The sequence below is a fragment of the Crocodylus siamensis genome, chromosome 7 (genome assembly GCF_052110815.1).
Source record: "Crocodylus siamensis isolate JL-2025a chromosome 7, ASM5211081v1, whole genome shotgun sequence".
NCBI lineage: Eukaryota > Metazoa > Chordata > Crocodylia > Crocodylidae > Crocodylus > Crocodylus siamensis.
Window position 1 is genome coordinate 5,455,320 of NC_143401.1, and position 19,151 is coordinate 5,474,470.

The following is a 19,151-nucleotide window of genomic DNA, read 5'->3' on the forward strand; positions in this document are numbered from 1 at the left end:
GGCTACATTTCCTATAGATATTCTAGCCTGTAGGCAAAAGGCAAAGTAAGCAAATGGTGCCTAAGTGGCACCGTGTGGTTACAAGTTGTGACGGATGGGTGTAGGGCAGGAGCGTGTGCGCTGATTTTTTCCTTCAGTTTTGCCCCACTCCATTTTCTCTCCCCCCCACCCCCCCAGGCTTGGATAAGATTGAATTTCTGCAGAGCCATGAGAACCAGGAGATCTACCAGAAGGCCTTTGACCTGATCGAGCACTACTTTGGAGTAGAGGATGATGATGCCACCCTGGCTCCCCAGGTAGATGAGAACCAGCAGCAATTCATCTTCCAGCAACCTGAGGCCCCCATGGAAGGCTTCCAGCTATAATGTGACCAGAGAGGAAAGGAACACCACAAACTTGCCAGAAAGCAACTGGGAGAAGCCAGATAGTCCCATCCCCCCTCCTTGCAAACAGAAGGAGCAAACACCCATTCCACCTGTTAGGAATTGAGTCCTCCTCCTCCAGAAAATGCTAGAAGCAATGTTTTCTTTTCATGGAGAGAAGGGGATTTTTCTTACACACTTTCTTTCTTTCTTTTTTTATTTTTGCTGCTGCATACATGTCTTTAAGCAGGCACTGGGATGGAGGAAGGGCACTGGGATGGAGGAAGGACACTGAGGTAACTGATGGCACCTCTCATTTTTCTTTGTGGTAATCTCCCAAACATCCCTTTTTTCTTTTTTTTTTTTACCTCTGGTACTTAAATGAAATTTCAGCAGGGACGGGGTGGGGGTGTAGGTAAAAAGTGAAATTGGAAGTAAGCATTTTCTTCTGACAACATTAACCCTGGACGCTTGGGATGATCTATTTAAATTTTTTTTGCACATATTACTCTTTATTAAAGACTCTCTAATCTGCCAAGAGCAAAGTTTAGTCCCTGGCCTTTTCATGACCCTCCTTCAGTGGACAGCACCATTGGACTTGGGCCCTGTAAATGGACAAAGGAAAAATGGGAGGTTTCTCCCCGTTGCTAGGAAGACTTTTCTCGGGGAAGGATTTTTCCCTTTTGTTGTCTAAAAATATTATTATTATTATTATTATTTTTTTTTTTTTTTTTTAAGAACTGTTAGTGATATTTAAAGAAAAAGCAACAAAACCCCAAAGATGGTCTTTGTAAAGAGGTGGGGGAGCTGTCTGGGTGGTCTCTTTTTGTTTCTTTCCTTTTTTTTTTCCTTTTGAAAGAGGAAGCACAGCTGCCATTGCACAGGCTTCACTTGTGTTGCTACTGATTGAAGTCGCAGAACTGAAATGGTGAAAACCCGTCTTCATCCTTACTTGAAATTTGTTTTTTGGGTTTGTTTTTTTTTCATGAGAACATGTTAAAAGGTTTTTTGGCTTTTCTTTTGGCTGGATGGGGTGGGGCGGGACCTTTTGTGGGGTGGGGAGGAAGAGCTACACTTGACAGCATTGTGTGCAGTGTTAACTTCAGTAACATAAGACCTGAGTTTTCAGGATTACCTCCTGCTCACAGTTGGATCATGTACATTTTACTTCAAAAAGAAGAGTCAAATCTCTGTATTTTTTATATATTATATATAGGTAGATATTTGTCTAATTGGGCTTCAGAGAAAAAATATATATGAAATTTCTGTAATTTATGTAAATAGGATACTGTGAGGCAGGCATACCTGGAAATGATGGTCTGTAAACTCACTCACTGGTTGTCCTGCTTCTTTTCCTCTGTTCACTCATGTACTGTATAAGCAAACATAGAGTTGTCTTAAATTCCTCAACCAGACTGAGTTTACTTAACCAAGATTTGGTATCACATGTCATGTAGGCTGTGGAGAATACAAACACTTCTGAGACTGAAGGGATGGGGGTGTGGGGAGAAACATGGTCCCCTGAAGTGTCTTAATACAGACTTGCAGTGTAGACCCTCCCTATTGCTGTCTTAAGCAAATGCAAGCTTTGAAGCCTTTGAGAATGGAAATTCAAGCGGGTGAGAGACAAGCCTTGGTGCCAGTAATTCAAAATCAAAAAAAAAATCTAATTTGACAAGTCCTTCATTGTTTGAAAACAAATAAACTACATCTGTGCATTTGATTGAGGCCTGGCTGTGGCTAGAGTGATATCTAATGTGTAAAGGTTTTACCACTTGCTGCAGGACAGGTTTGGAGACAGGGTATTAATATTAAGTGTAGCATGGTGGAGAATCTTAGCCATAGAGTACTGGTGCTGTGCTATTGCAGTCAGTCTCTCTAGAAAATTAGTAAGGAGTGCAGGCTCCTGGGAAGCACAGTGATGTTAGAAGCTCTATTTGGAAAAACATGAGGCCAAATCTTGTATTTAAAAATGCATATGGCTAGGGCTCATCCGGGTCCCTATGCTAGCCATTTGGCTTGTTTACGTACCTCCTGTTGCCAATGTGAGTCTCCTCCCATTGAGCAAAGTGGAGAGAAATCCAGGTAACCAACCTTTAAAGGCTGGTTTTTGCTGCCACTGAGAAGACTCGTTAATTGAAGCTTTTATGAAAAGAAGATTCATTGTGTAATTCAGTGTTACTAGGTATTGAGGTAGCTTTTTATAGAAGGGAGCACATTAATTACACTTTTTTTTTCTTTAATGGAGGCACTTGACATTGCAATTGATGGAAGAGAGAAGCAGGAGAGAGCTGAATTTGTATCCAAATTCAAGTCTTAAGTAGAAAACTAGACCACAGACTTCATCAGCATGTTGGCAGACTACTCCCGGAATCTTATACAGCAATGTGGTGTTGGCATCATCCTAACTGCAATTGTCATCTTTCCTCTCATTCAGGGAAACAGGGTTTTGCCTGCCTAAATGAAACTAAAGAACCTGGATGCTTTTTGACAGGGGGGAGAAGTTTTTGTTCTCATGTACAAGGTAGTCTTGGAGAGAACCGCCCCCCTCCAGCTGGCTGTGGCAAAAGGGCATGTTATTCAGGCTACTTTTAAACCTTGCAGGTAGCTTAGCCTGATCTGATCCCATGCAATCAAGTGGTGTATCGGTAGACATTGCCAGCTGTTGAATGGGCTTCACTCTTCTGGTGATGGTCTTCAGCAGAACAGCACTCACGTTTCCAGTTCTGTTGGAGGTTGTCTGGGTGAATTTTGCTAAATGCTTCTTTCTCTCATATGGGATTGAACAGTTCTCTGGCCAGTGAAACCTTTTTCAGCCAGAGACCGACATGTTCAGTTGCATTTCCCCCCCTTCTAGTCTCTGAACTAATCTAATCCCGTCGGCCAAGGAAATAGAACAACTGTCCTTGGTTTTGAAACAGTCTCTCTGATTTCCTTCTGTTCCGCATCCCAATTGCATGCATGCATGCATGTATATGCAATCCCTCATCAGGTTTTGAGATGCAATACCTGCCACCAGGCAGACTTCACTGGGTGGCTGAGAGCTGGCTGATCCTGAACCCTGCTCAGTGAGCAGGTGTGCCTCGAATCGGTTCTCCAGAGTCTCCTCATCCGGCAAATGAAAGCCAGCAATTTATCCTTTCCCCAGATAGGTTCTGTGTGGAAACCTTACAGAGAAAATTTGAAAAGCCACTGAGCACAGTGGTCCATGGTCCAATTCATTTACCTGATGACAGAGACATCTTGAAGCTGCTGTTACATCTGTCTGCTCTTTGGCATGGCAAATTGACCGCAGTGCTATATTAGATCTGCGGTGAAAGGAGCATATCTTTCTAAGATGGGAATCTGATCCTTTTGTTTTTCTGTTGAGATGCAGGTGAAACCAATGAAGTAACCTTTTGAGTTACCTACAGTAACTTTATTTTCCTGATGTAATGCACTTCTGAGGACGGGCGTTAGTTGCGTTAGGCTGACCTCAGCCATTTAAAAACGGGGCTCTGCTGCAGTTCTGTTCACTGCAGTATGAAGGTGCATTTACATCTTTATTGCACAATCATCTTCTTCTTTTTTTTTTTTTTTTTTTTAAATGGGAGACTTGTTTCAGGGCAGAGATCGAGGTGATTCTACGGTACCTCGCTTCAGAAAAACAAAGCTGTGGCAGCCACTGCAGAGGTAAGCATGGATTTTTGTTTCAGCTAGCTCTGTTGCCTTGCTGCTGGGAGTAGCTTGCTTCCTCCTTGACAGCAGGCGTCGTTCCTGTTCAATGCAGTGCCTCGTTGACTCTAAGCTTTCCCTTAGCAACAGAGAGTCCAGGCCTCCTGTTGCAGCATTGGTTTTTTTTTTTTTTGTTGTTTTTTTTTCTCTCTCCTGGAACTGAGATGGCAGCTTTGTATAGAAATGAGCAAATGGTTGGTTTAAAAAAAAAAAAAAGGCACCAAGTAGCCCCATCTCCCACCCTTCTTGCCTTCTCCCCGCAAGGCAGGATTAACCCTGATGAAAATTTGCTAGCGCCTGTCTTTGCTGCTCCTTGACTACCTGTCAGGCTTGCTATTGTGTCCCAGCACCACTGTCTTTTCCTTTCTGGCATCCAGGCTTCCATCTCTGGTGGCCAATACAGATGTTATAAATGATGCATCTGTTGCCACCTGGTAATCTTCTCTTCTTTCAGCTAAACTTGGGAGAAGGGCATCACTGTTTTTGCTCTCTTGTGAATTGCAACTCTGGACTTGGGGCTGGGGAACAGGCTTGGCTTTGGGAAAGCTGTTCCTTGCGGAGTGCAGGAGAACCTGACCTGCATAGCAACCTTTGTTGGTTCTTGGCATCACTTTAGGTGAGCCTTCCCCAGGCCCCAAGGTCCCTGTTTGGGGGTGTGCCATTTGATAGAGATATGTATATTTTTTTAACATTCACTTTTTCCTGTGTTCAAACTACTTCAGTATCTTTTTCTTGGCTCACACAAGTGCCATGTGGATCTAGAAGAGGTGTTGAGGCTCAGCCATACATCTTATGGATCTGCTTTGAACAATCACTTTTATCAGTATTTCACTGCCATGCAATGGTGGCACTTAACTATGCTAACACATTCAGTTGACCTCAATGCTACTTGGGTGCTGTCAGCAACCTGAGCATCTTAAATCCTCTATTTCTACTGGCTTTTTTAGTTTCAAATATATATCCTCTGGGGCTGCTAGCCTGTAGTTGCTTGCTGGCACTTTCCAGGCTGTCTTGCCCCTACATAGACCATGATGCTCAATCCTGTAACTCTTTCAGGTAAATACATATGGTACCCAGTGGATGCTTGATATCAAGTCTGGTTTCATCATTCAGCTAGCAAAGGGACTTTTGACCACTGGGGCTGGTGAGGTTGTCCTTTTTTTCCCTCTGGTTACCTAGAGGAAAAAACTCTGTAACCCAGAGAGAAGGCTGTACAGGCATAGAAGATACAGAGAGTTGCTTGAGGATCCTTCCTTAAACTGACACATTGTTTTTCCAACTAAGTGCTTTTGTTGTTGGCACTCTGGTATTTAATACTTGACCGTGGCAGGAAACTGAGACACTTGCACCTCCTTGAAGTGTTTGCTTAAAGCTTAATCTGTACAAACGATGCTGAATCCCTTGCCTTGGTTTCCTGCCATGATCTCTTCTGCACGTGTCAACTTGAAGGACTCTTTTGAGTTTTAGTTCTCAAATCCTGCCTCAGCCTCTCCTCTTCAACAATTCCTCAGACAGCACAGCCTTTTTTTCCCAGCAGCTGTTGGCTTTGCCTGACATTCTGGCAGTCCAGTCTGCATTCAGGAATGTTCTGGCCGCCTTTACGAGGGGTGGTGATGACCACTGCAGCCACTATGTTTGAACTGAGTCCCAGAATGTGATGGGATTATAACACTATAGGTGTCAAACTTTGAAAGCTATATTGAGGCAAAGGTCTAGGCATAAGGACTAGTCTGAATTTTGCCATTAGTCCTAGATTTAGACCAGTCTGGCTTTAATTTGATCCCATATTTACCTACGTTGGAAAGCCATGCTAGTATGGTGCAGTTATCAACAAAATACTTTTCTTGATTGGTCTTCAAAGGAATTTGAGTTAGGAAATTGGAAGAGTCAGAGTTGCTTCTTGGTAGGAACCATTCTGCCCTTTGACCAATGCAGCAAGTGAAGGTTTTTCTTCCCTGAAGTTGTCAGCTTGTCTTGGGATGTACGCGCTGCAATTTTTCTGTCTGTTTGCTATTCTAGAAGCACAGCAGCCCATGTACAGTAATGCAGAGCAGTCCTAGCACTGAGCTTCCACTCTTGATGGCAGTCTTCTTCTGAACATGTAATTGCATCTGGCAGTCCTCTAAGTGATGAGTGGAGTGGCTGGGGTTAGAGGCTGCTGATTTCATATGAGATCAGTCCCTTTGGACTGACTCATAAAGAGCCATTTAAGTGCACAACATCCCAGACTACTTGCGTCTCCAGCTGCGCAGGTTGGAAACTACTAGAATTAATTAGCCTAGAGCTCTGAATAGCTTTCATCTTCTGGCCCTTGGTAAATCTGAGTCATAATTAGTATCAAAGACTAGGTTTGGGCCTAAGATTTCTTTCTTTAGCACATGGAGTGGGGTGTTTCATTCCCTAAGTTTAGCACAGGGTTTCGGCTTGCATCCAGGAGGGTTCACATCACCCCCCCCCCCAATCCATTAAGATTTGACCCTTGTTCTTGACCCATACAGTACAGATCACTGTATTCAGAATATGCAGTTGCTGTTGGCAAAAGAGCTGGTGCAGTAACTTCAAGAGACCCTTCCCTGTGAAGCGGGCTGAGCCCTTTATTGAAGGAAAACCTGTAAGCGATAGTAGAACTTAGATGTGCAGTAATATTTGGGTTCTAGCTTTCTTCATTGTCTATGCAATTGGTGTGGGAATAAATGAAGGGTAACTCATCAAGAGCATAGGGCCTTTCTTCAACAGTCTGTTTTCCAGACCAATCTGGTAAAATATTTTTCTTTTCTTTTTTTTTTTTTTTAATTAAGAATGGGACTTTTGCAAACAGTGCTGTGGCCATTGACAAACTGTGAATTGGGATTTTCTTTTGGGGGGAGGGGGAGGGGTGGAAACCAGATCAGACCAGTAGCTACTGTAACGCTGGCTAGAAAAAGAGTCACTGAAGTGTGAATGGCGCTTTGGAAACTTTTTGTCTCTTGGATCCTTCACAGAAAAGAAGCTGGAGACTTAGGTTTTCTGTCCTTTTTTGTCTTAAAGAAGCAACCAGTTACAAACCCCACAAATGGTACTTATGTACTTACATTTTGTTATGTAAGTGCATGTCAAAACATTAAACCACAGACGGCCACACCCTTGAGTGGAGCTGGTAAGACGCTCATTTTTTTTTTTTTTATTTTTAGTTCAGTAACCAGCCCATGTATGGGTTGCATTATAGAGCTGCTAGCACATGTGGCAAAAGCAAGGGCAGTGGTAAGCTGTGGTTCCAGTACAGCATTCAGAAGCCTGAATGCAGGACTTGTAGCCACTGCAGTATCTTAAAAGGCTTTTTTTTTTTCCAAGTAAGGATTTTTTTATTTATTTATTTTTTAATGAAGCCAAATAATATGGCTCTCTTCAGTGAGTCCCCCTTTAGAGCTATGGCATAGCTGTACCATGGTGGATTGAGAGGATGCCCACCCAAGTCTAGAACAGACTAGCTGGCTTGATATGGAGTTGAAAGTGTGTTTCTCTTAGGTTTCCAACACTGTAACAGATGCAACATAAATAAAGAACCTGTTCCACAATCCCGGATACTTGCCGACTCTGGATTCTTTTATGAAACTTTGGGCATCGCACCGGTGTCAACCGGGGGCCGGGCTAATGCCCTTTGGTGTACACGGGGAACTTACCTGGGAATGGACTGGCAGAGGTGTGTATGATTAATGCCTAAACGAAAGGGGTGAAACAGGCCCTGGCCTCTCTGCTTTCTTTAAACCTAACCAGTAGATGTACGTGCCTGTCCTTCGTGCCAATAAACCCCAGCATCCAGCCAGTGGGCTGCACCTGCCACCTCCAGCCCCAGGGGGAAGGAACAAGTATGATAACACTACTGTCCTTAGACCCTGCAGCGTCTCTCCTTCCCTTCCCCCAGCCCAGCTGAGCTTCAACCCTACCCCTGCCTCGCTGCAGTTATGCAGAGGGAATGTTGCATACGTTTCATTTAATTTATTGGATTTTGAGGGAGCGGCTCCACAGCTTTCTTGTGGGGGCCCTGGGGCAGCTCGTGCTGCCGGCTGTGCTCACATGAGAGCAGGGTCCTGTAGAAGCCAGCTCCTGCCTGGGTCCACGTTAAGCACTGATGTTATGGTGCCTGACTCCAGCTGCTGCCCCTGGTTCCCGGCTACGGGCCACGTCCTCTCCCGCTCAGCTGAGTGTGAGGGAGCTGCCCTTGCCCCAAGAGCTGTAGTGGGGGCCCCGGGGCCTGCTGGGAGTTGTAGTGCTGGCTTGTTTCCGGGGCACGGAGGGAGTTGTAGTGCGATCCTGCCGCGGGGAACGCCGAGAGTTGTAGTGCGGCACTGCCGCGGGGCCTGCCGGGAGCTGTAGTCGCGCCCTCCTCCCGCCTCGACTGCCGCCTCCAACCGGCGTTTCCCGGCAGGCGCCGCGCCGCCTCGCAGGCGGATTGGCTGGCGGCGGGGCCGGCGCATGCGCGCTCTGGACACGGTCCGCGACCCGGGCCGGAGACGCTTCCCTCTCAGCTGCGAGCCGCGCCGAGGCAGCGGGGCCGCCGGGCGACTGGCGGGGGACGAGCTGTGGCGGCCTAGGAAGGGAGCGGGGCTCCTCGCTCGCTGGTTGGCCGAGCCCGGAGAGCCACGTCACACGTCGGACCAGTGACGTCACGGGGTGCGTGCGTGATGTCACCGCGGCGCGGGGCCCGCAGCCCTGCGCGTGGCCTGGGGGCGGGGTCTGCGGGGGGTGGGGGCTGCAGCCGTTGCGGGGGTGGGGAGAAGAGGAGGGTACAGCTGTTGGGGGAGGGTCCTGGTGGCACCCAACGGCCCTGTTGCTATGGTGGTGACCCCCCAGGGGCCCTGCCATGTGGGCACTCGGCCATGCTGGGGCCGGGGTTTCCCTGCGGCTGCTCGGGAGCCCTCAGCAGGGTGGCAACAGCTGCCCGAGTCCCGGGCATGGAGGCAGCAGGTGCTCCTCTCTTTGCAGGGCGCGTTGAGACGGCGGGGAAAGGAGCCACGATGAAGAGCCAGGATGGGGAGGGCAAAGCCGCGGCCCTGGCAAGCCCCTCCAAAGCCAGCAGCAGCCTGGTGCCCGCCGAGGGCAACTCACCAGAGGCTGCGCCGCCCGCCGATGCTGGGGAGTTGGTAGGCCAGCCTGATGGCAGTGCCGAAAGCCCAGCCAGCGAGATGCAGGGGAAGATGGAGGGTGCGTTTCTGGTCAGGCTGGGGGTGGGCATCATAACTAACTTCTGTTTCCTGGTGTCAGGGGGGATTAGGGGCAGAGTCTACCAGGGTCATGTTGGGTTTGTGCATCCTAAGACATCCCTGACTACTGACTGTATGTGTGGGGTACAAGGGGAGGAGTCTTGTCTGACAGTTATTTTACTGTTGTTGAGTTAGTTGTTGCTCAGAGCTTTGGGACCTTGTGTGCAAAACTGCCTGCTCTGCTTCTCTGTCCAGTCGTGTGAGCTACTCCCACCCCGAGCCAGGGCATCTGCCCCTCTCTCAATGTGGTAAAAGTTACCCCTCCGGCTGGAGAAGCCCTGTTGAGTCAGCTCAGTGCTTGGTTGAATTGAGGCCTGCCTCCTGCTTCGATGGCTAGCAAACATGGGATCTGATGAGTCACGTTACCTTAATAGCTGAAGATCCAGCGGCTGCCAGTCCTCAGGAGATCTGGTCTGAGGCTTCTCAGCAGGAGAGCTGTGTAGATCTCCACTGGCAAGGCGGCACATAGAGGTTGTCTCTGACCTACGTCCAACCCCAAATCATTAGTATTATTAAAATGTCACACCAGGGGTGTATATTACCAGGCTGTGCCTGTGAAGGAAAACTGCTGCTGCACTTATTTCCATCAGGCAAGTGGAAGTTTTGCCACCAGCAGATTTTGGCAGCGCGGTCATGCCACCAAGATCAAAAGAGGGTGGTGCATCTCTGTGGTCAGGGCAGCTGCATAGTGATACAGATGTTCCCCTAACATCAGAACAAAGCGGCTGATGCAGCCAAAAGTGGAGCTGGCACTGGGTTGTTACATGCTTAGGAAGCTCTTCTGCTTCTCTGCTTGTAGGGGGTCAGCAGAGACATGCTCAGAGGATGGAGACTGTGAGGGTAGGTGTCATGTGCTTGTTCTCTTCTCCCATCTCCCGCAGCTTCTGGACAGGAGGAAGCAAAGGGCTCCCAGCCCGCCATCTGTGATGTCTCTGAGGAGCTGAGCAGGCAACTGGAGGACATCCTCAACACGTACTGTGTGGATGCCAGCCAGGAGGGCCCTGGGGATGATGGGGGGCAGAATGAGCCTGCAGAGCCTGACGAGGCAGAGAAGTGCCGGAGCGAATCCCCACGCAACGGGGAGCAGGAGCCAGGCTGCCCGGAGATCAACGGGGAGAAGGAGGGCTCGAAGGGGCCCGAGGAGTTCCGGACCAGCGACGAGTGCGGGGAGCGGGACCAGAAACGGGCCCAGGAGAAGAAAAAAGCCAAGGGGCTTGGTAGGGGCTCTGACCTCGGGGTCAGCCAGCCTTGGGGACGGGGCATTTCACCTCTGCTGGTTTAGCAGCTAAATCCAGGGGGACAGGGCTCCTACCCAGTCCCTGCATGATAGCGTCCGTGTCTGTGTACTCATCCCCTGTGGTGGAGCCACAGACCAGTGCCAAGCCCTGCTAAAAATTCTGTGTTCCCTTAGTACCAGGGTGGATGTGTACAGCCGTGTGCACACAGAGACTGAAGCTTGTCCCCTTGCTTCCTGTAGGCGCCTGCTCTATGCAATAAAAGGGTGCAGGTCAGATCCTAAAAACTCTGCCAATAATTCTTGTGCTTGAATATGCAAGTACAGTAAATTGCATTATGTATATGTTGGCAATGAAGGATATTGCTGGACCTCCATCCAGACAGGATTAGCATGTGGAGTGAGTGTTCAGTTGCCTGTCTAATTTGCACCTATGTGGCATGACTCTGACATGAGGTGAACATGAAATTGCCTGCTAAGCTTCTTTTCCCTGCCATGGTTGGGGAGGGGGTGGTTAGAGTGTAGGCATGCATGTGGGAGTCCAGGACCTCTGGAGTTCTTTGCCCAGCTGCCCATGTGTTCTGTGTCCTACCTGCACCAGGTTACTTGTCCTGCCTTCTCACTGGGTCTCTGCTGATCTCCCTTACTGTTATATGAGCACCTCTGCTTTAACATATTTATCCTCACTAATCCTGCATGGATGGAGAGTGAAGGCACAGAGACTTAGTGGCTTGCCCTGGGTTACTCAGGAAGTTGGTGGTGCCTCAGGGAGTTTAAGCCAGGTTTATTGCGTCCGTTGTCCAAGAAGACCGCTTCAACCACCGTCTTACAGTCACCCAAGGCACAAATGTCTTTGGGAAACCTTACTAGCTGCTTGCTTCGGCAGGGGTTCTCAGGCTCCACCTCTATGCCTTGGGACTAGGAGCTCTGTTTGAAATGGATTTTTGCTCTGTCCTGTGTTCCAGGCAAGGAGATCACACTGCTGATGCAGACACTGAACACACTTAGCACCCCGGAGGAGAAGCTGGCAGCGCTGTGCAAGAAATACGCTGAACTGGTCAGTCCCCATGGCGTTGCTCCCAGCCTCACTGCCAGCTTGATGGGAAGGAGATGGGCACCCGTCCTTACTCCCCCAGTCGAGAGGCGTGACCCCGATGCATGTGTGCAGTTATTTCCAGATCAGTCAATGGCTTTCTGGAGTCCTGGTGGCTCTTGCTTGCTAGGTTCAACAGTGCAGCTGGGTCCCTGGTGAAGGCAGCTTGGTGGGTTCAACTGTTTCCAGTGGTCACTGGGAGTTTCTGTTCAGTAGACATGCAAGCAGCAATAGAGGAGCCTTTGGTATATCTGTACTGGGAAGATTTCAGAGCCTAGCCTCTGCAGCCAGCCTGGGGAATGTGGCCATTATAAAGAGCCTTTTCTCTCCTGTCTTGCTGTGCTGCAGGGCACCACTCCTTTCCTGGAGGTCAGAGCAGCTGGCTCCAGTGTTAGATGCTGCCTGTAGTGTAGATGAGGATGTGAGGGGTCTCCCTAGGCTGGACCCCAGCCCCCATCTCTGGACTCAGACTTGAGGGGTCTTGCTCTGAGCATCACTTGGGACTCCTCTTGGCACTGGTCCCTGTGTGGTGGCTCTGAGCCAGGCTGTTCCACATGACAGTTTATTGGCGGCTGGGTGCTTCCCTTGGAATTGGCTCTCGTGTGATAGAAGTAATTTATATTTAGGGGAAGGAATGTGGTCTGGGGTCCAGGGCCTGAGGCACTGGAAGCCACAACGGCTAGGTCCAGTGGCTGTACCACATCCACAGTCATTTGGGCTTTGTTCCTCAGTGAATGGCAGTGAGGATGTCCCCCCTTTCCCCTGAAGCCCCTTGCAGGGTGCTTACCGGGCTTTGCTGACACTGTTTCAACTCCTGTGAGGCTGCTGAGTGGCACTTGCTCTAGGATGTTTTGGGAAATGGGGAGAAAGCCCAGAGAAGCCAGCACGCACAAGCTGCTGCTGGAGGAGCTGCACCCTGGCTCCCCTTGCTGCCTCAGTGCGGTTTGGATTAATCCCCTTTGGAAATGGATTAAGCCAGCTCATACAAAGGCACTGCAGGCCTTGGTGCCACAGCGAGCTAGCGCAGGTGAGCCATCCTGCTGACAGTGCAGGCCTTGGCTATTTCACACTCCCCACATCAGCAAACCTTTGTGGCATCTCATTTTCAGGTCAGAAGGCAGCCAAGTGATCTGCAGTTTGGGCGGGGTGAGCCAGACTGTCATAGCCATGTGGCGCATTGGTATCGGATCAGAGAATAAAGCTCAGGAGCTCTTAGTGCCTTGCTCTTAGTGCTGCTTCCAAGCTGTCATGGGGTGGTTCTCCCCCGTGCCTCCCCCAGCCTAATTGTCTCTGTCCCAAATCGCGGGGTCCTGAGCCATGTGTTGTCTTTCCCTTTCTGACTCCAGTCCTGTGTTCCCAACAGTAAGGGGTTGGGCAGTTTCCTATCCCCTTGCAGGGAGGCAGCCTGGCCTGCTCACTGTACCTGTCCTCTTTGGCACAGCCTGGCCTGCTTTGCCGTGCCCATGCAGAGTTCAGTGTGTTGGACCCTGCTGTTACAGGGACTGGTGTAGGAGGAATGATGCATTTCCTGAGCCTGTATCACTCCTGCAGGGGCTGGTTGTGCCATGACGCTGCTGGTTTTCCTCTGGAATATAGTTTTCCTGGGGGCCTGGCAGGCCTCCCTGGGGCATGACCATCATCCATTTGGCTTCACCTCTTCCTCTCTTCCTCTGTGTGTCTGTTCTTGGCAGCTGGAGGAGCACCGCAACTCCCAGAGGCAGATGAGGGTCCTGCAGAAGAAGCAGACACTGCACATACAAGAGAAGGACCACCTGAGGAGTGAGCACAGCAAAGCCATCCTGGCTCGCAGCAAACTGGAGAGCCTGTGCCGGGAGCTCCAGAGGCACAACCGCACACTCAAGGCAAGTGCCTGCTCCTTCCCACCCTGTGGAGAGCATGTGGATCATCTCAGCTCATTAGATCAATGGTCTGACCTCATTGGGTGAAGACATGAGCTGATCAGAGCATGGTGCTGTGCATGCCGGACTATACATGTGCTTATCCAGCCTTGTGCCATTTCTATTCTGGCATAGCAGGCAGGAGATTGGGGTTTCATCACATCTAGCAGGACTGTGAGGTGGTCTGGACCAGTGGGTGCTATAATAGGTTAGAGTAGGGGTGTCCAATCCAGATCAACTGCTATGGACAGCTTCAGTGCATAACATAGCAGATCCAGAGGGGCAGGGAGCAGAAAGAAGGCCAGACTGGGTAGGGGCAGAAAGCAGAGCAGTCAATCAGGCAGGGAAAGGAGACTGGAGTGGCACTCGGGGGTGTGGGGCTTACCTTGTATGTCTGTTAGAAAAGCCCTGCTGGGCTAGAGCATTGCAGCTCTGGGCAGATACTCCTGGCACAAGCTGTCTTAGACAAAAGCAGGAGAAGGGAGCCTGGAATAGCAGTCATGGACTGGGGACTACCAGGCTGTAGTCAGTACCTTGTGGTTGCTGCTTGTGGGCAGTATAACCTATATGAGACCCTCTCGGTGCAGCTCCCTCTCTGCACAGCCTGGTGATAAATATCACTCAGAGATGCAGCCTTGTCTTCCCTGTGGCCAAACCTCCCCAGAGCCAAGGCAGTTGTGAGGGCCAGGTCTGATTGGTCCAGCTTGCCTGAGCTTTGTTTCAGGCGGACATTTTGTTGGACAGAGGTGGGGAAGGGATGCCAGGCCAGGCTGGGCTGGCAGCAGTGGGGAAGGGGGGTGGGGCTTTGTAGTTGGCCTGGGCAGGGGGTTGGGGTAAACTGCAGGGTGTCCAGTCAGCCCCCGTGCGCACTGCCAGAGGATTTTGACACTGATCTCTCTGCACCGGTAGGAGGAAGGGGTGCAGCGTGCACGGGAGGAAGAGGAGAAGCGCAAGGAGGTGACATCCCACTTCCAGGTGACACTGAACGACATCCAGCTGCAGATGGAGCAGCACAATGAGCGGAACTCCAAGCTGCGCCAGGAGAACATGGAGCTGGCTGAGCGGCTAAAGAAGCTCATTGAGCAGTACGAGCTGCGGGAGGAGGTGGGTGTAGCTCCCAGGGTGGCCTGGGGCACCCCCCACCCCACAACACAAGGGCTGGTTTCCTGAAGGTTGGGAGATGACTGTTTTGTGCTGATAGTTCCACTCAAATACTGTGTTGGCAGCGCAGACCTCTAAACACCTTAGCCCCTCCCCAGGCCACTTCTTCCAGTGCTTGTCCAGCCTGTGTCTGTCGCTTCCTTTCGCCCTTCTCCCTTTCCTCTGCCCTTTCTGCCCTGGGACACAGATATATCGGTGGCAGTGGAAAGCTGTTCAACAGCCTGTGTCTTTGCTTTGTCTGGTGCTGTGAGCCCAGGGGGTCCATTAGAGCATAACTGTTTCTCACAGCTGCCCTGACTAGGGCAGCAGTTCCATCCCCTTGGGATCAGTGTGGCGTAACTGAATCCATAAGGTTGCTGCCCCGCTGTGTAAACAGGGAACGCGAGGCACGGGGAGCTGAAGCAGCTTCCCCCATGCAGCAAGCCAGTGGTTGCAGGAGTATGAGAACAGGGAGTTCTGCCTCCCAGCTGCTGGAAGGTGTTCCAGTGTGAGCTCCCTCCCTTGCCGAGTCAGGGGGCTGAAGGATCCTCAGTTCCCTGCACACTGTAGCTGGTAGCATGCTCAGGGAGTGTGGGAGTGACAGCTGTGTGTTCCCCTTGTAGCACATTGATAAAGTGTTCAAACACAAGGACCTGCAGCAGCAGCTGGTGGACGCCAAGCTTCAGCAGGCCCAAGAGATGCTGAAGGAGGCAGAGGAGAGACACCAGCGGGAGAAGGACTTTGTAAGTGCTGGCCTTTGCCACCTCTTGTAGCGAGCTGCATGGAATCATTTGGCTGATGCTTTTCTGAGACTGTTTGGCCTGCTGGAATGTAGGACTTGCCTGGCTGGGTTCAACCAGGGTGTCCTGGCCCAGAATCTTCTGCAAGGGATGGTCCCCCTGCCACTTTGGAGGAGGTTGTCCCAAGCAAGGGAAGTCCAGGTGTGTGCTTCAAAGCTGGGGTCAGGCCTAGCTCCTGTCCTTGCTGAGGTGACGGGGCTTGGGGCTAGCTGACCCTGGAGGATCTGGGATGAACCCATACCTGCCCTAGAGCCTGGGAGCTGGGAAGTGAACATCTCTTGTCTCCTTTGTTCTCTTCCAGCTGCTGAAAGAGGCTGTAGAGTCCCAGCGAATGTGTGAACTGATGAAGCAGCAGGAAACCCACCTGAAGCAGCAGGTGAGGTACCACGACCCAGGCTCCCTAACTCTTCTTGTTCCCTCCATCTTGCACCAAGGAGCTAGAAGGAAACCCCTCCCCACAAGAAAGGAGAGGGGGCCGGGATGTCTGCCTGGGCACGTCAGTCTGGCAGGCCTGTATCAGTGCAAGAAGCATTGTATGCGATGAGCCTCTCTCCCTAGGCCCTTTATTTCTACTTCCTTGAAATAAGGCAGAGGCCTCTGTTTTATGTATTTATTTAGTAGATTCGCTTCCCAGAAAGAGGCTTTGAGCAGCTTATAGTACAAGAAAGATGGGACTTATCTCCAACCTTTATTTATTACAGTGCTGACCTCCTTGCGGAGGGGCTTGGCAGGGACTGAGCCTGGGCCTGCACTTACCTGCTTATCTTGTCATACCTCATGACACCCTTCAAAGGATCTTGTGGCACTCCAGGAGGTCCTGGCCCCTAGGTTGAGAATCAGCATATTAGTTGGCCTGACTTTTGCTAGTCAGTGGAAGCTGAGGGTGCGCAGCACCCTTGCAGGATTAGTTCCACAGGGGAAAAGGAAAGCTTGTCCTCCTCCCTCCAGCTTGGGGCACCAGACACAAGAGGTCAGTGCTCTAAGTCTCACCTCGGAGTCCTGGGCTGTGCTGGGGCTAGAACCAGATCCCAAGAGAGTTGCTTGACTTCTCAGCTGCAATCTAGCCCCTCCCAGGTTGGACTGTGAACAGGGAAGGTCCAGCTGGGTGGGGAAGCCCTGGTCAGTGGTGCCGAGCTGTGACACTCTCTCCCTGCAGTTGGCCCTCTACACTGAGAAGTTTGAGGAGTTCCAGAACACGCTTTCCAAAAGCAGCGAGGTGTTCACCACATTCAAACAGGAGATGGAGAAGGTATGTAAACGTGTCCCTCTACCAGAGCGGTGTTTGAAGGGCCTCTGTATGCAGGATCCACTGCCTGCTCCCATCCCCAAGTGTTCCCAGCTCTTCATAGAGTAACATGGATGGAGTTGGCTGCCCTTAGCAGGAAGACCAGCCTCTCTAGACTGCAGGGTAGTTGGTCTAGGCATAGCAGGAACAGGCTGTCTCTGTATTAGAGGCTTTCCAGGAGAGGATGGAGCTGAAGCTGGGATCAGCTCAGGCCATCTCCTGTGGTGTTTGGGACTTGGTCCCTGCTGGTGACACTGACCGCTGCGTGTAGAGGAGAGAGCTAAAGGTAGAAGAACTGTACCGGAACAACGTCCTGTGACCACTTAGGACATCGGTATCCAGCACTGTATTCTGGGGAGACAGGTGCCTTAGAAGCGATCACATGCTTGCCCCCTTCATCCCCTGCCTTTCTGCCTTCTCTTACTGCGACTCAATAGATGACCAAGAAGATCAAGAAGCTGGAGAAAGAGACCACCATGTACCGATCTCGCTGGGAGAGCAGCAACAAGGCTCTGCTGGAGATGGCTGAAGAGGTATGTGGGGACCATGCTGCATTCTGTATGGCGTGACTCCAGGGCCTTGGGAGAAGCTGCTTGTCTCTGTCTGTGTTCAGGCCAGAGGGGAGGACCTGGAGTATGGCTCCCAGTCATGTCACAGACCTGCTGGGTCCTCAGGGGCATCGCTTTCCCTCTCTGCACACAGGGAAGCCAGGGTTAGTGACTCAGTGCTACAAGGCACTTGGCTGAGAGTGACATGGGTCTGTGCGGCTGCTTCAATCCCATAGGGGCAGGTGGCAGTGATAGCCTGTGGGTGTCAGGGTCTCTGAGCACTCAAGGTTCCCCTTGCCATCTCCACTCCCCTCCTGGCCTAAGCACTGTGCTCCCGCAGCTTCAGGGGCTGTCGTCTCTCCATGTAGAAAACCCTTCGGGACAAGGAGCTGGAGGGGCTGCAGGTGAAAATCCAGCGTCTAGAGAAGCTGTGCCGAGCCCTCCAGACCGAGCGCAACGACCTGAACAAGAAGGTACAGGACCTGTGTGCCCACACGCCCCAGGCTGAGGCAGAGGTACCAGAACCCCTGAAGGATCCATCTCGGGACAGCTCGGCTGAGCCGGCACCTGGGGGCCTAGCTGAGGATTGCCTTCCTCCCGTGAAGCTGCTGCACAGCACAGACCTGGCAGAGAACCCCGGGGAACTGAGCATAGGAGCTTTGGGCCAGACGGAGACTGAGGAGTGCGCTCACTGTGCCAACTGAGCCCTTCGTTTGGCAGGTGGTGGTGGAGGTGGGAGAAGGGAGGGGACCATGAATGTTTCACAGACTGATCCAATGTCCTTCCCTTGGGCCCTGGGCTGGGGTGAGAGCCTGGCCTTTGCGGGGCTTCAAGATTTTCCAGTTTAGGCTTTTGGAGTATTTTTAATATATATCTAACGTATAAAACTGTGCAGGGTAACACACACTTTTATATATGGATCTATATAAACTAGATTGACCCACATCCCCGCGTGTGCGTGGCTGTCTGGTATGCGGAGACTCCGCTCATCGGCCACTCCCCAAAAAGACCTTGTCACGGGGAGGGGGCTGCAGGCTCCTTCAAGAGCTGGTGTAGCCCAGGAGATGAGATGCACAAATGTCCCCAGTCCCCCACCTTGACCCCAGTTTGTCTCATCCAGGTGGTTGGAAATCTCCATAGTGCCACCTGCAGTGGCAATGCTTTTAACACTAAAGCAGAGGTGGGGAGGATTGGAGTGGTCCCTAACTTTGGATTCTCCTTTTCCTCCTAATTTAAAACTAGCCTGGCTGTGGGCAGGGCACTGGCAGGACTGGGGCTGCTGGGGTTGGCTTGCCTGTTTTCTTCCCTGGCAAACAGCTGTGTCTCTGCATTGTAGTCAGGTTGGAAGGAGAACAGAATTGATCTGTGGAAGGAACCAGGGAAGCTGTGGGTGGTCTGGGCTTCCCAGAACCCCCCCAGGCATGCCCTTGCTATTCCCAATGTCTCAATAGCCTTATCATTCACAGTTGCCTCTATGCTATACGCACACACGTACAAGTGTATTAAACAGTTAATCCAAAGGTCTGCTTCCCATGTGTTTGCACAAGAGTGTCTGAGGGGTGTGTGAGGGAGCAGGTCGGTCTCCCACTTGGTCTGAATTGCTCTTCCTTGTGGAAGGACCATACCCCCTGGTGTTGAGTTGGAAGTGAGGTGGGTTTTCAAAGCAGGGGGCCATGAAGAGGAAACCTCAGCCTCCCTGCTCCTGCCGTGGCATGCCTGGGATCATCGTGGATGTGCCCTGGACTGAGCCGGGAGCTGGGTGTGCATGGACCTTCCGCTGGCTGGGCCAAGCTGGTGCCCTGGTGCTAGGGCAGGCTTTTTCACTCCGAACAGCCCC

The 19,151-nt window shown here is 51.1% G+C and overlaps 2 protein-coding genes across 4 annotated transcripts in view; both read left to right on the forward strand.

The window, feature by feature from the left end:
* KPNA6 (karyopherin subunit alpha 6) overlaps positions 1–7,637 on the forward strand; it is a 37,120-nt gene extending 29,483 nt beyond the window's left edge. For all 3 annotated transcript variants that reach the window (XM_090057161.1, XM_090057162.1, XM_090057163.1), the window contains exon 14: positions 178–7,637. In XM_090057161.1, the coding sequence (XP_089913287.1) occupies positions 178–365 (188 nt within the window). In that variant the 3' untranslated portion in view covers positions 366–7,637. The remainder of the gene's footprint in view (positions 1–177) is intronic.
* Positions 7,638–8,496: 859 nt separating this feature from the next.
* On the forward strand, positions 8,497–18,834 carry TXLNA (taxilin alpha). The gene is made up of 11 exons (XM_090057422.1): positions 8,497–8,726; positions 9,039–9,257; positions 10,198–10,533; positions 11,516–11,607; positions 13,335–13,505; positions 14,451–14,645; positions 15,305–15,424; positions 15,783–15,857; positions 16,638–16,730; positions 17,204–17,299; positions 17,683–18,834. Exons 2-11 carry the CDS (start codon positions 9,071–9,073, stop codon positions 18,016–18,018), a joined length of 1,701 nt encoding a protein of 566 aa, XP_089913548.1. The 5' UTR covers positions 8,497–8,726; positions 9,039–9,070; the 3' UTR covers positions 18,019–18,834.
* The last annotated feature ends 317 nt before the right edge of the window (positions 18,835–19,151 follow it).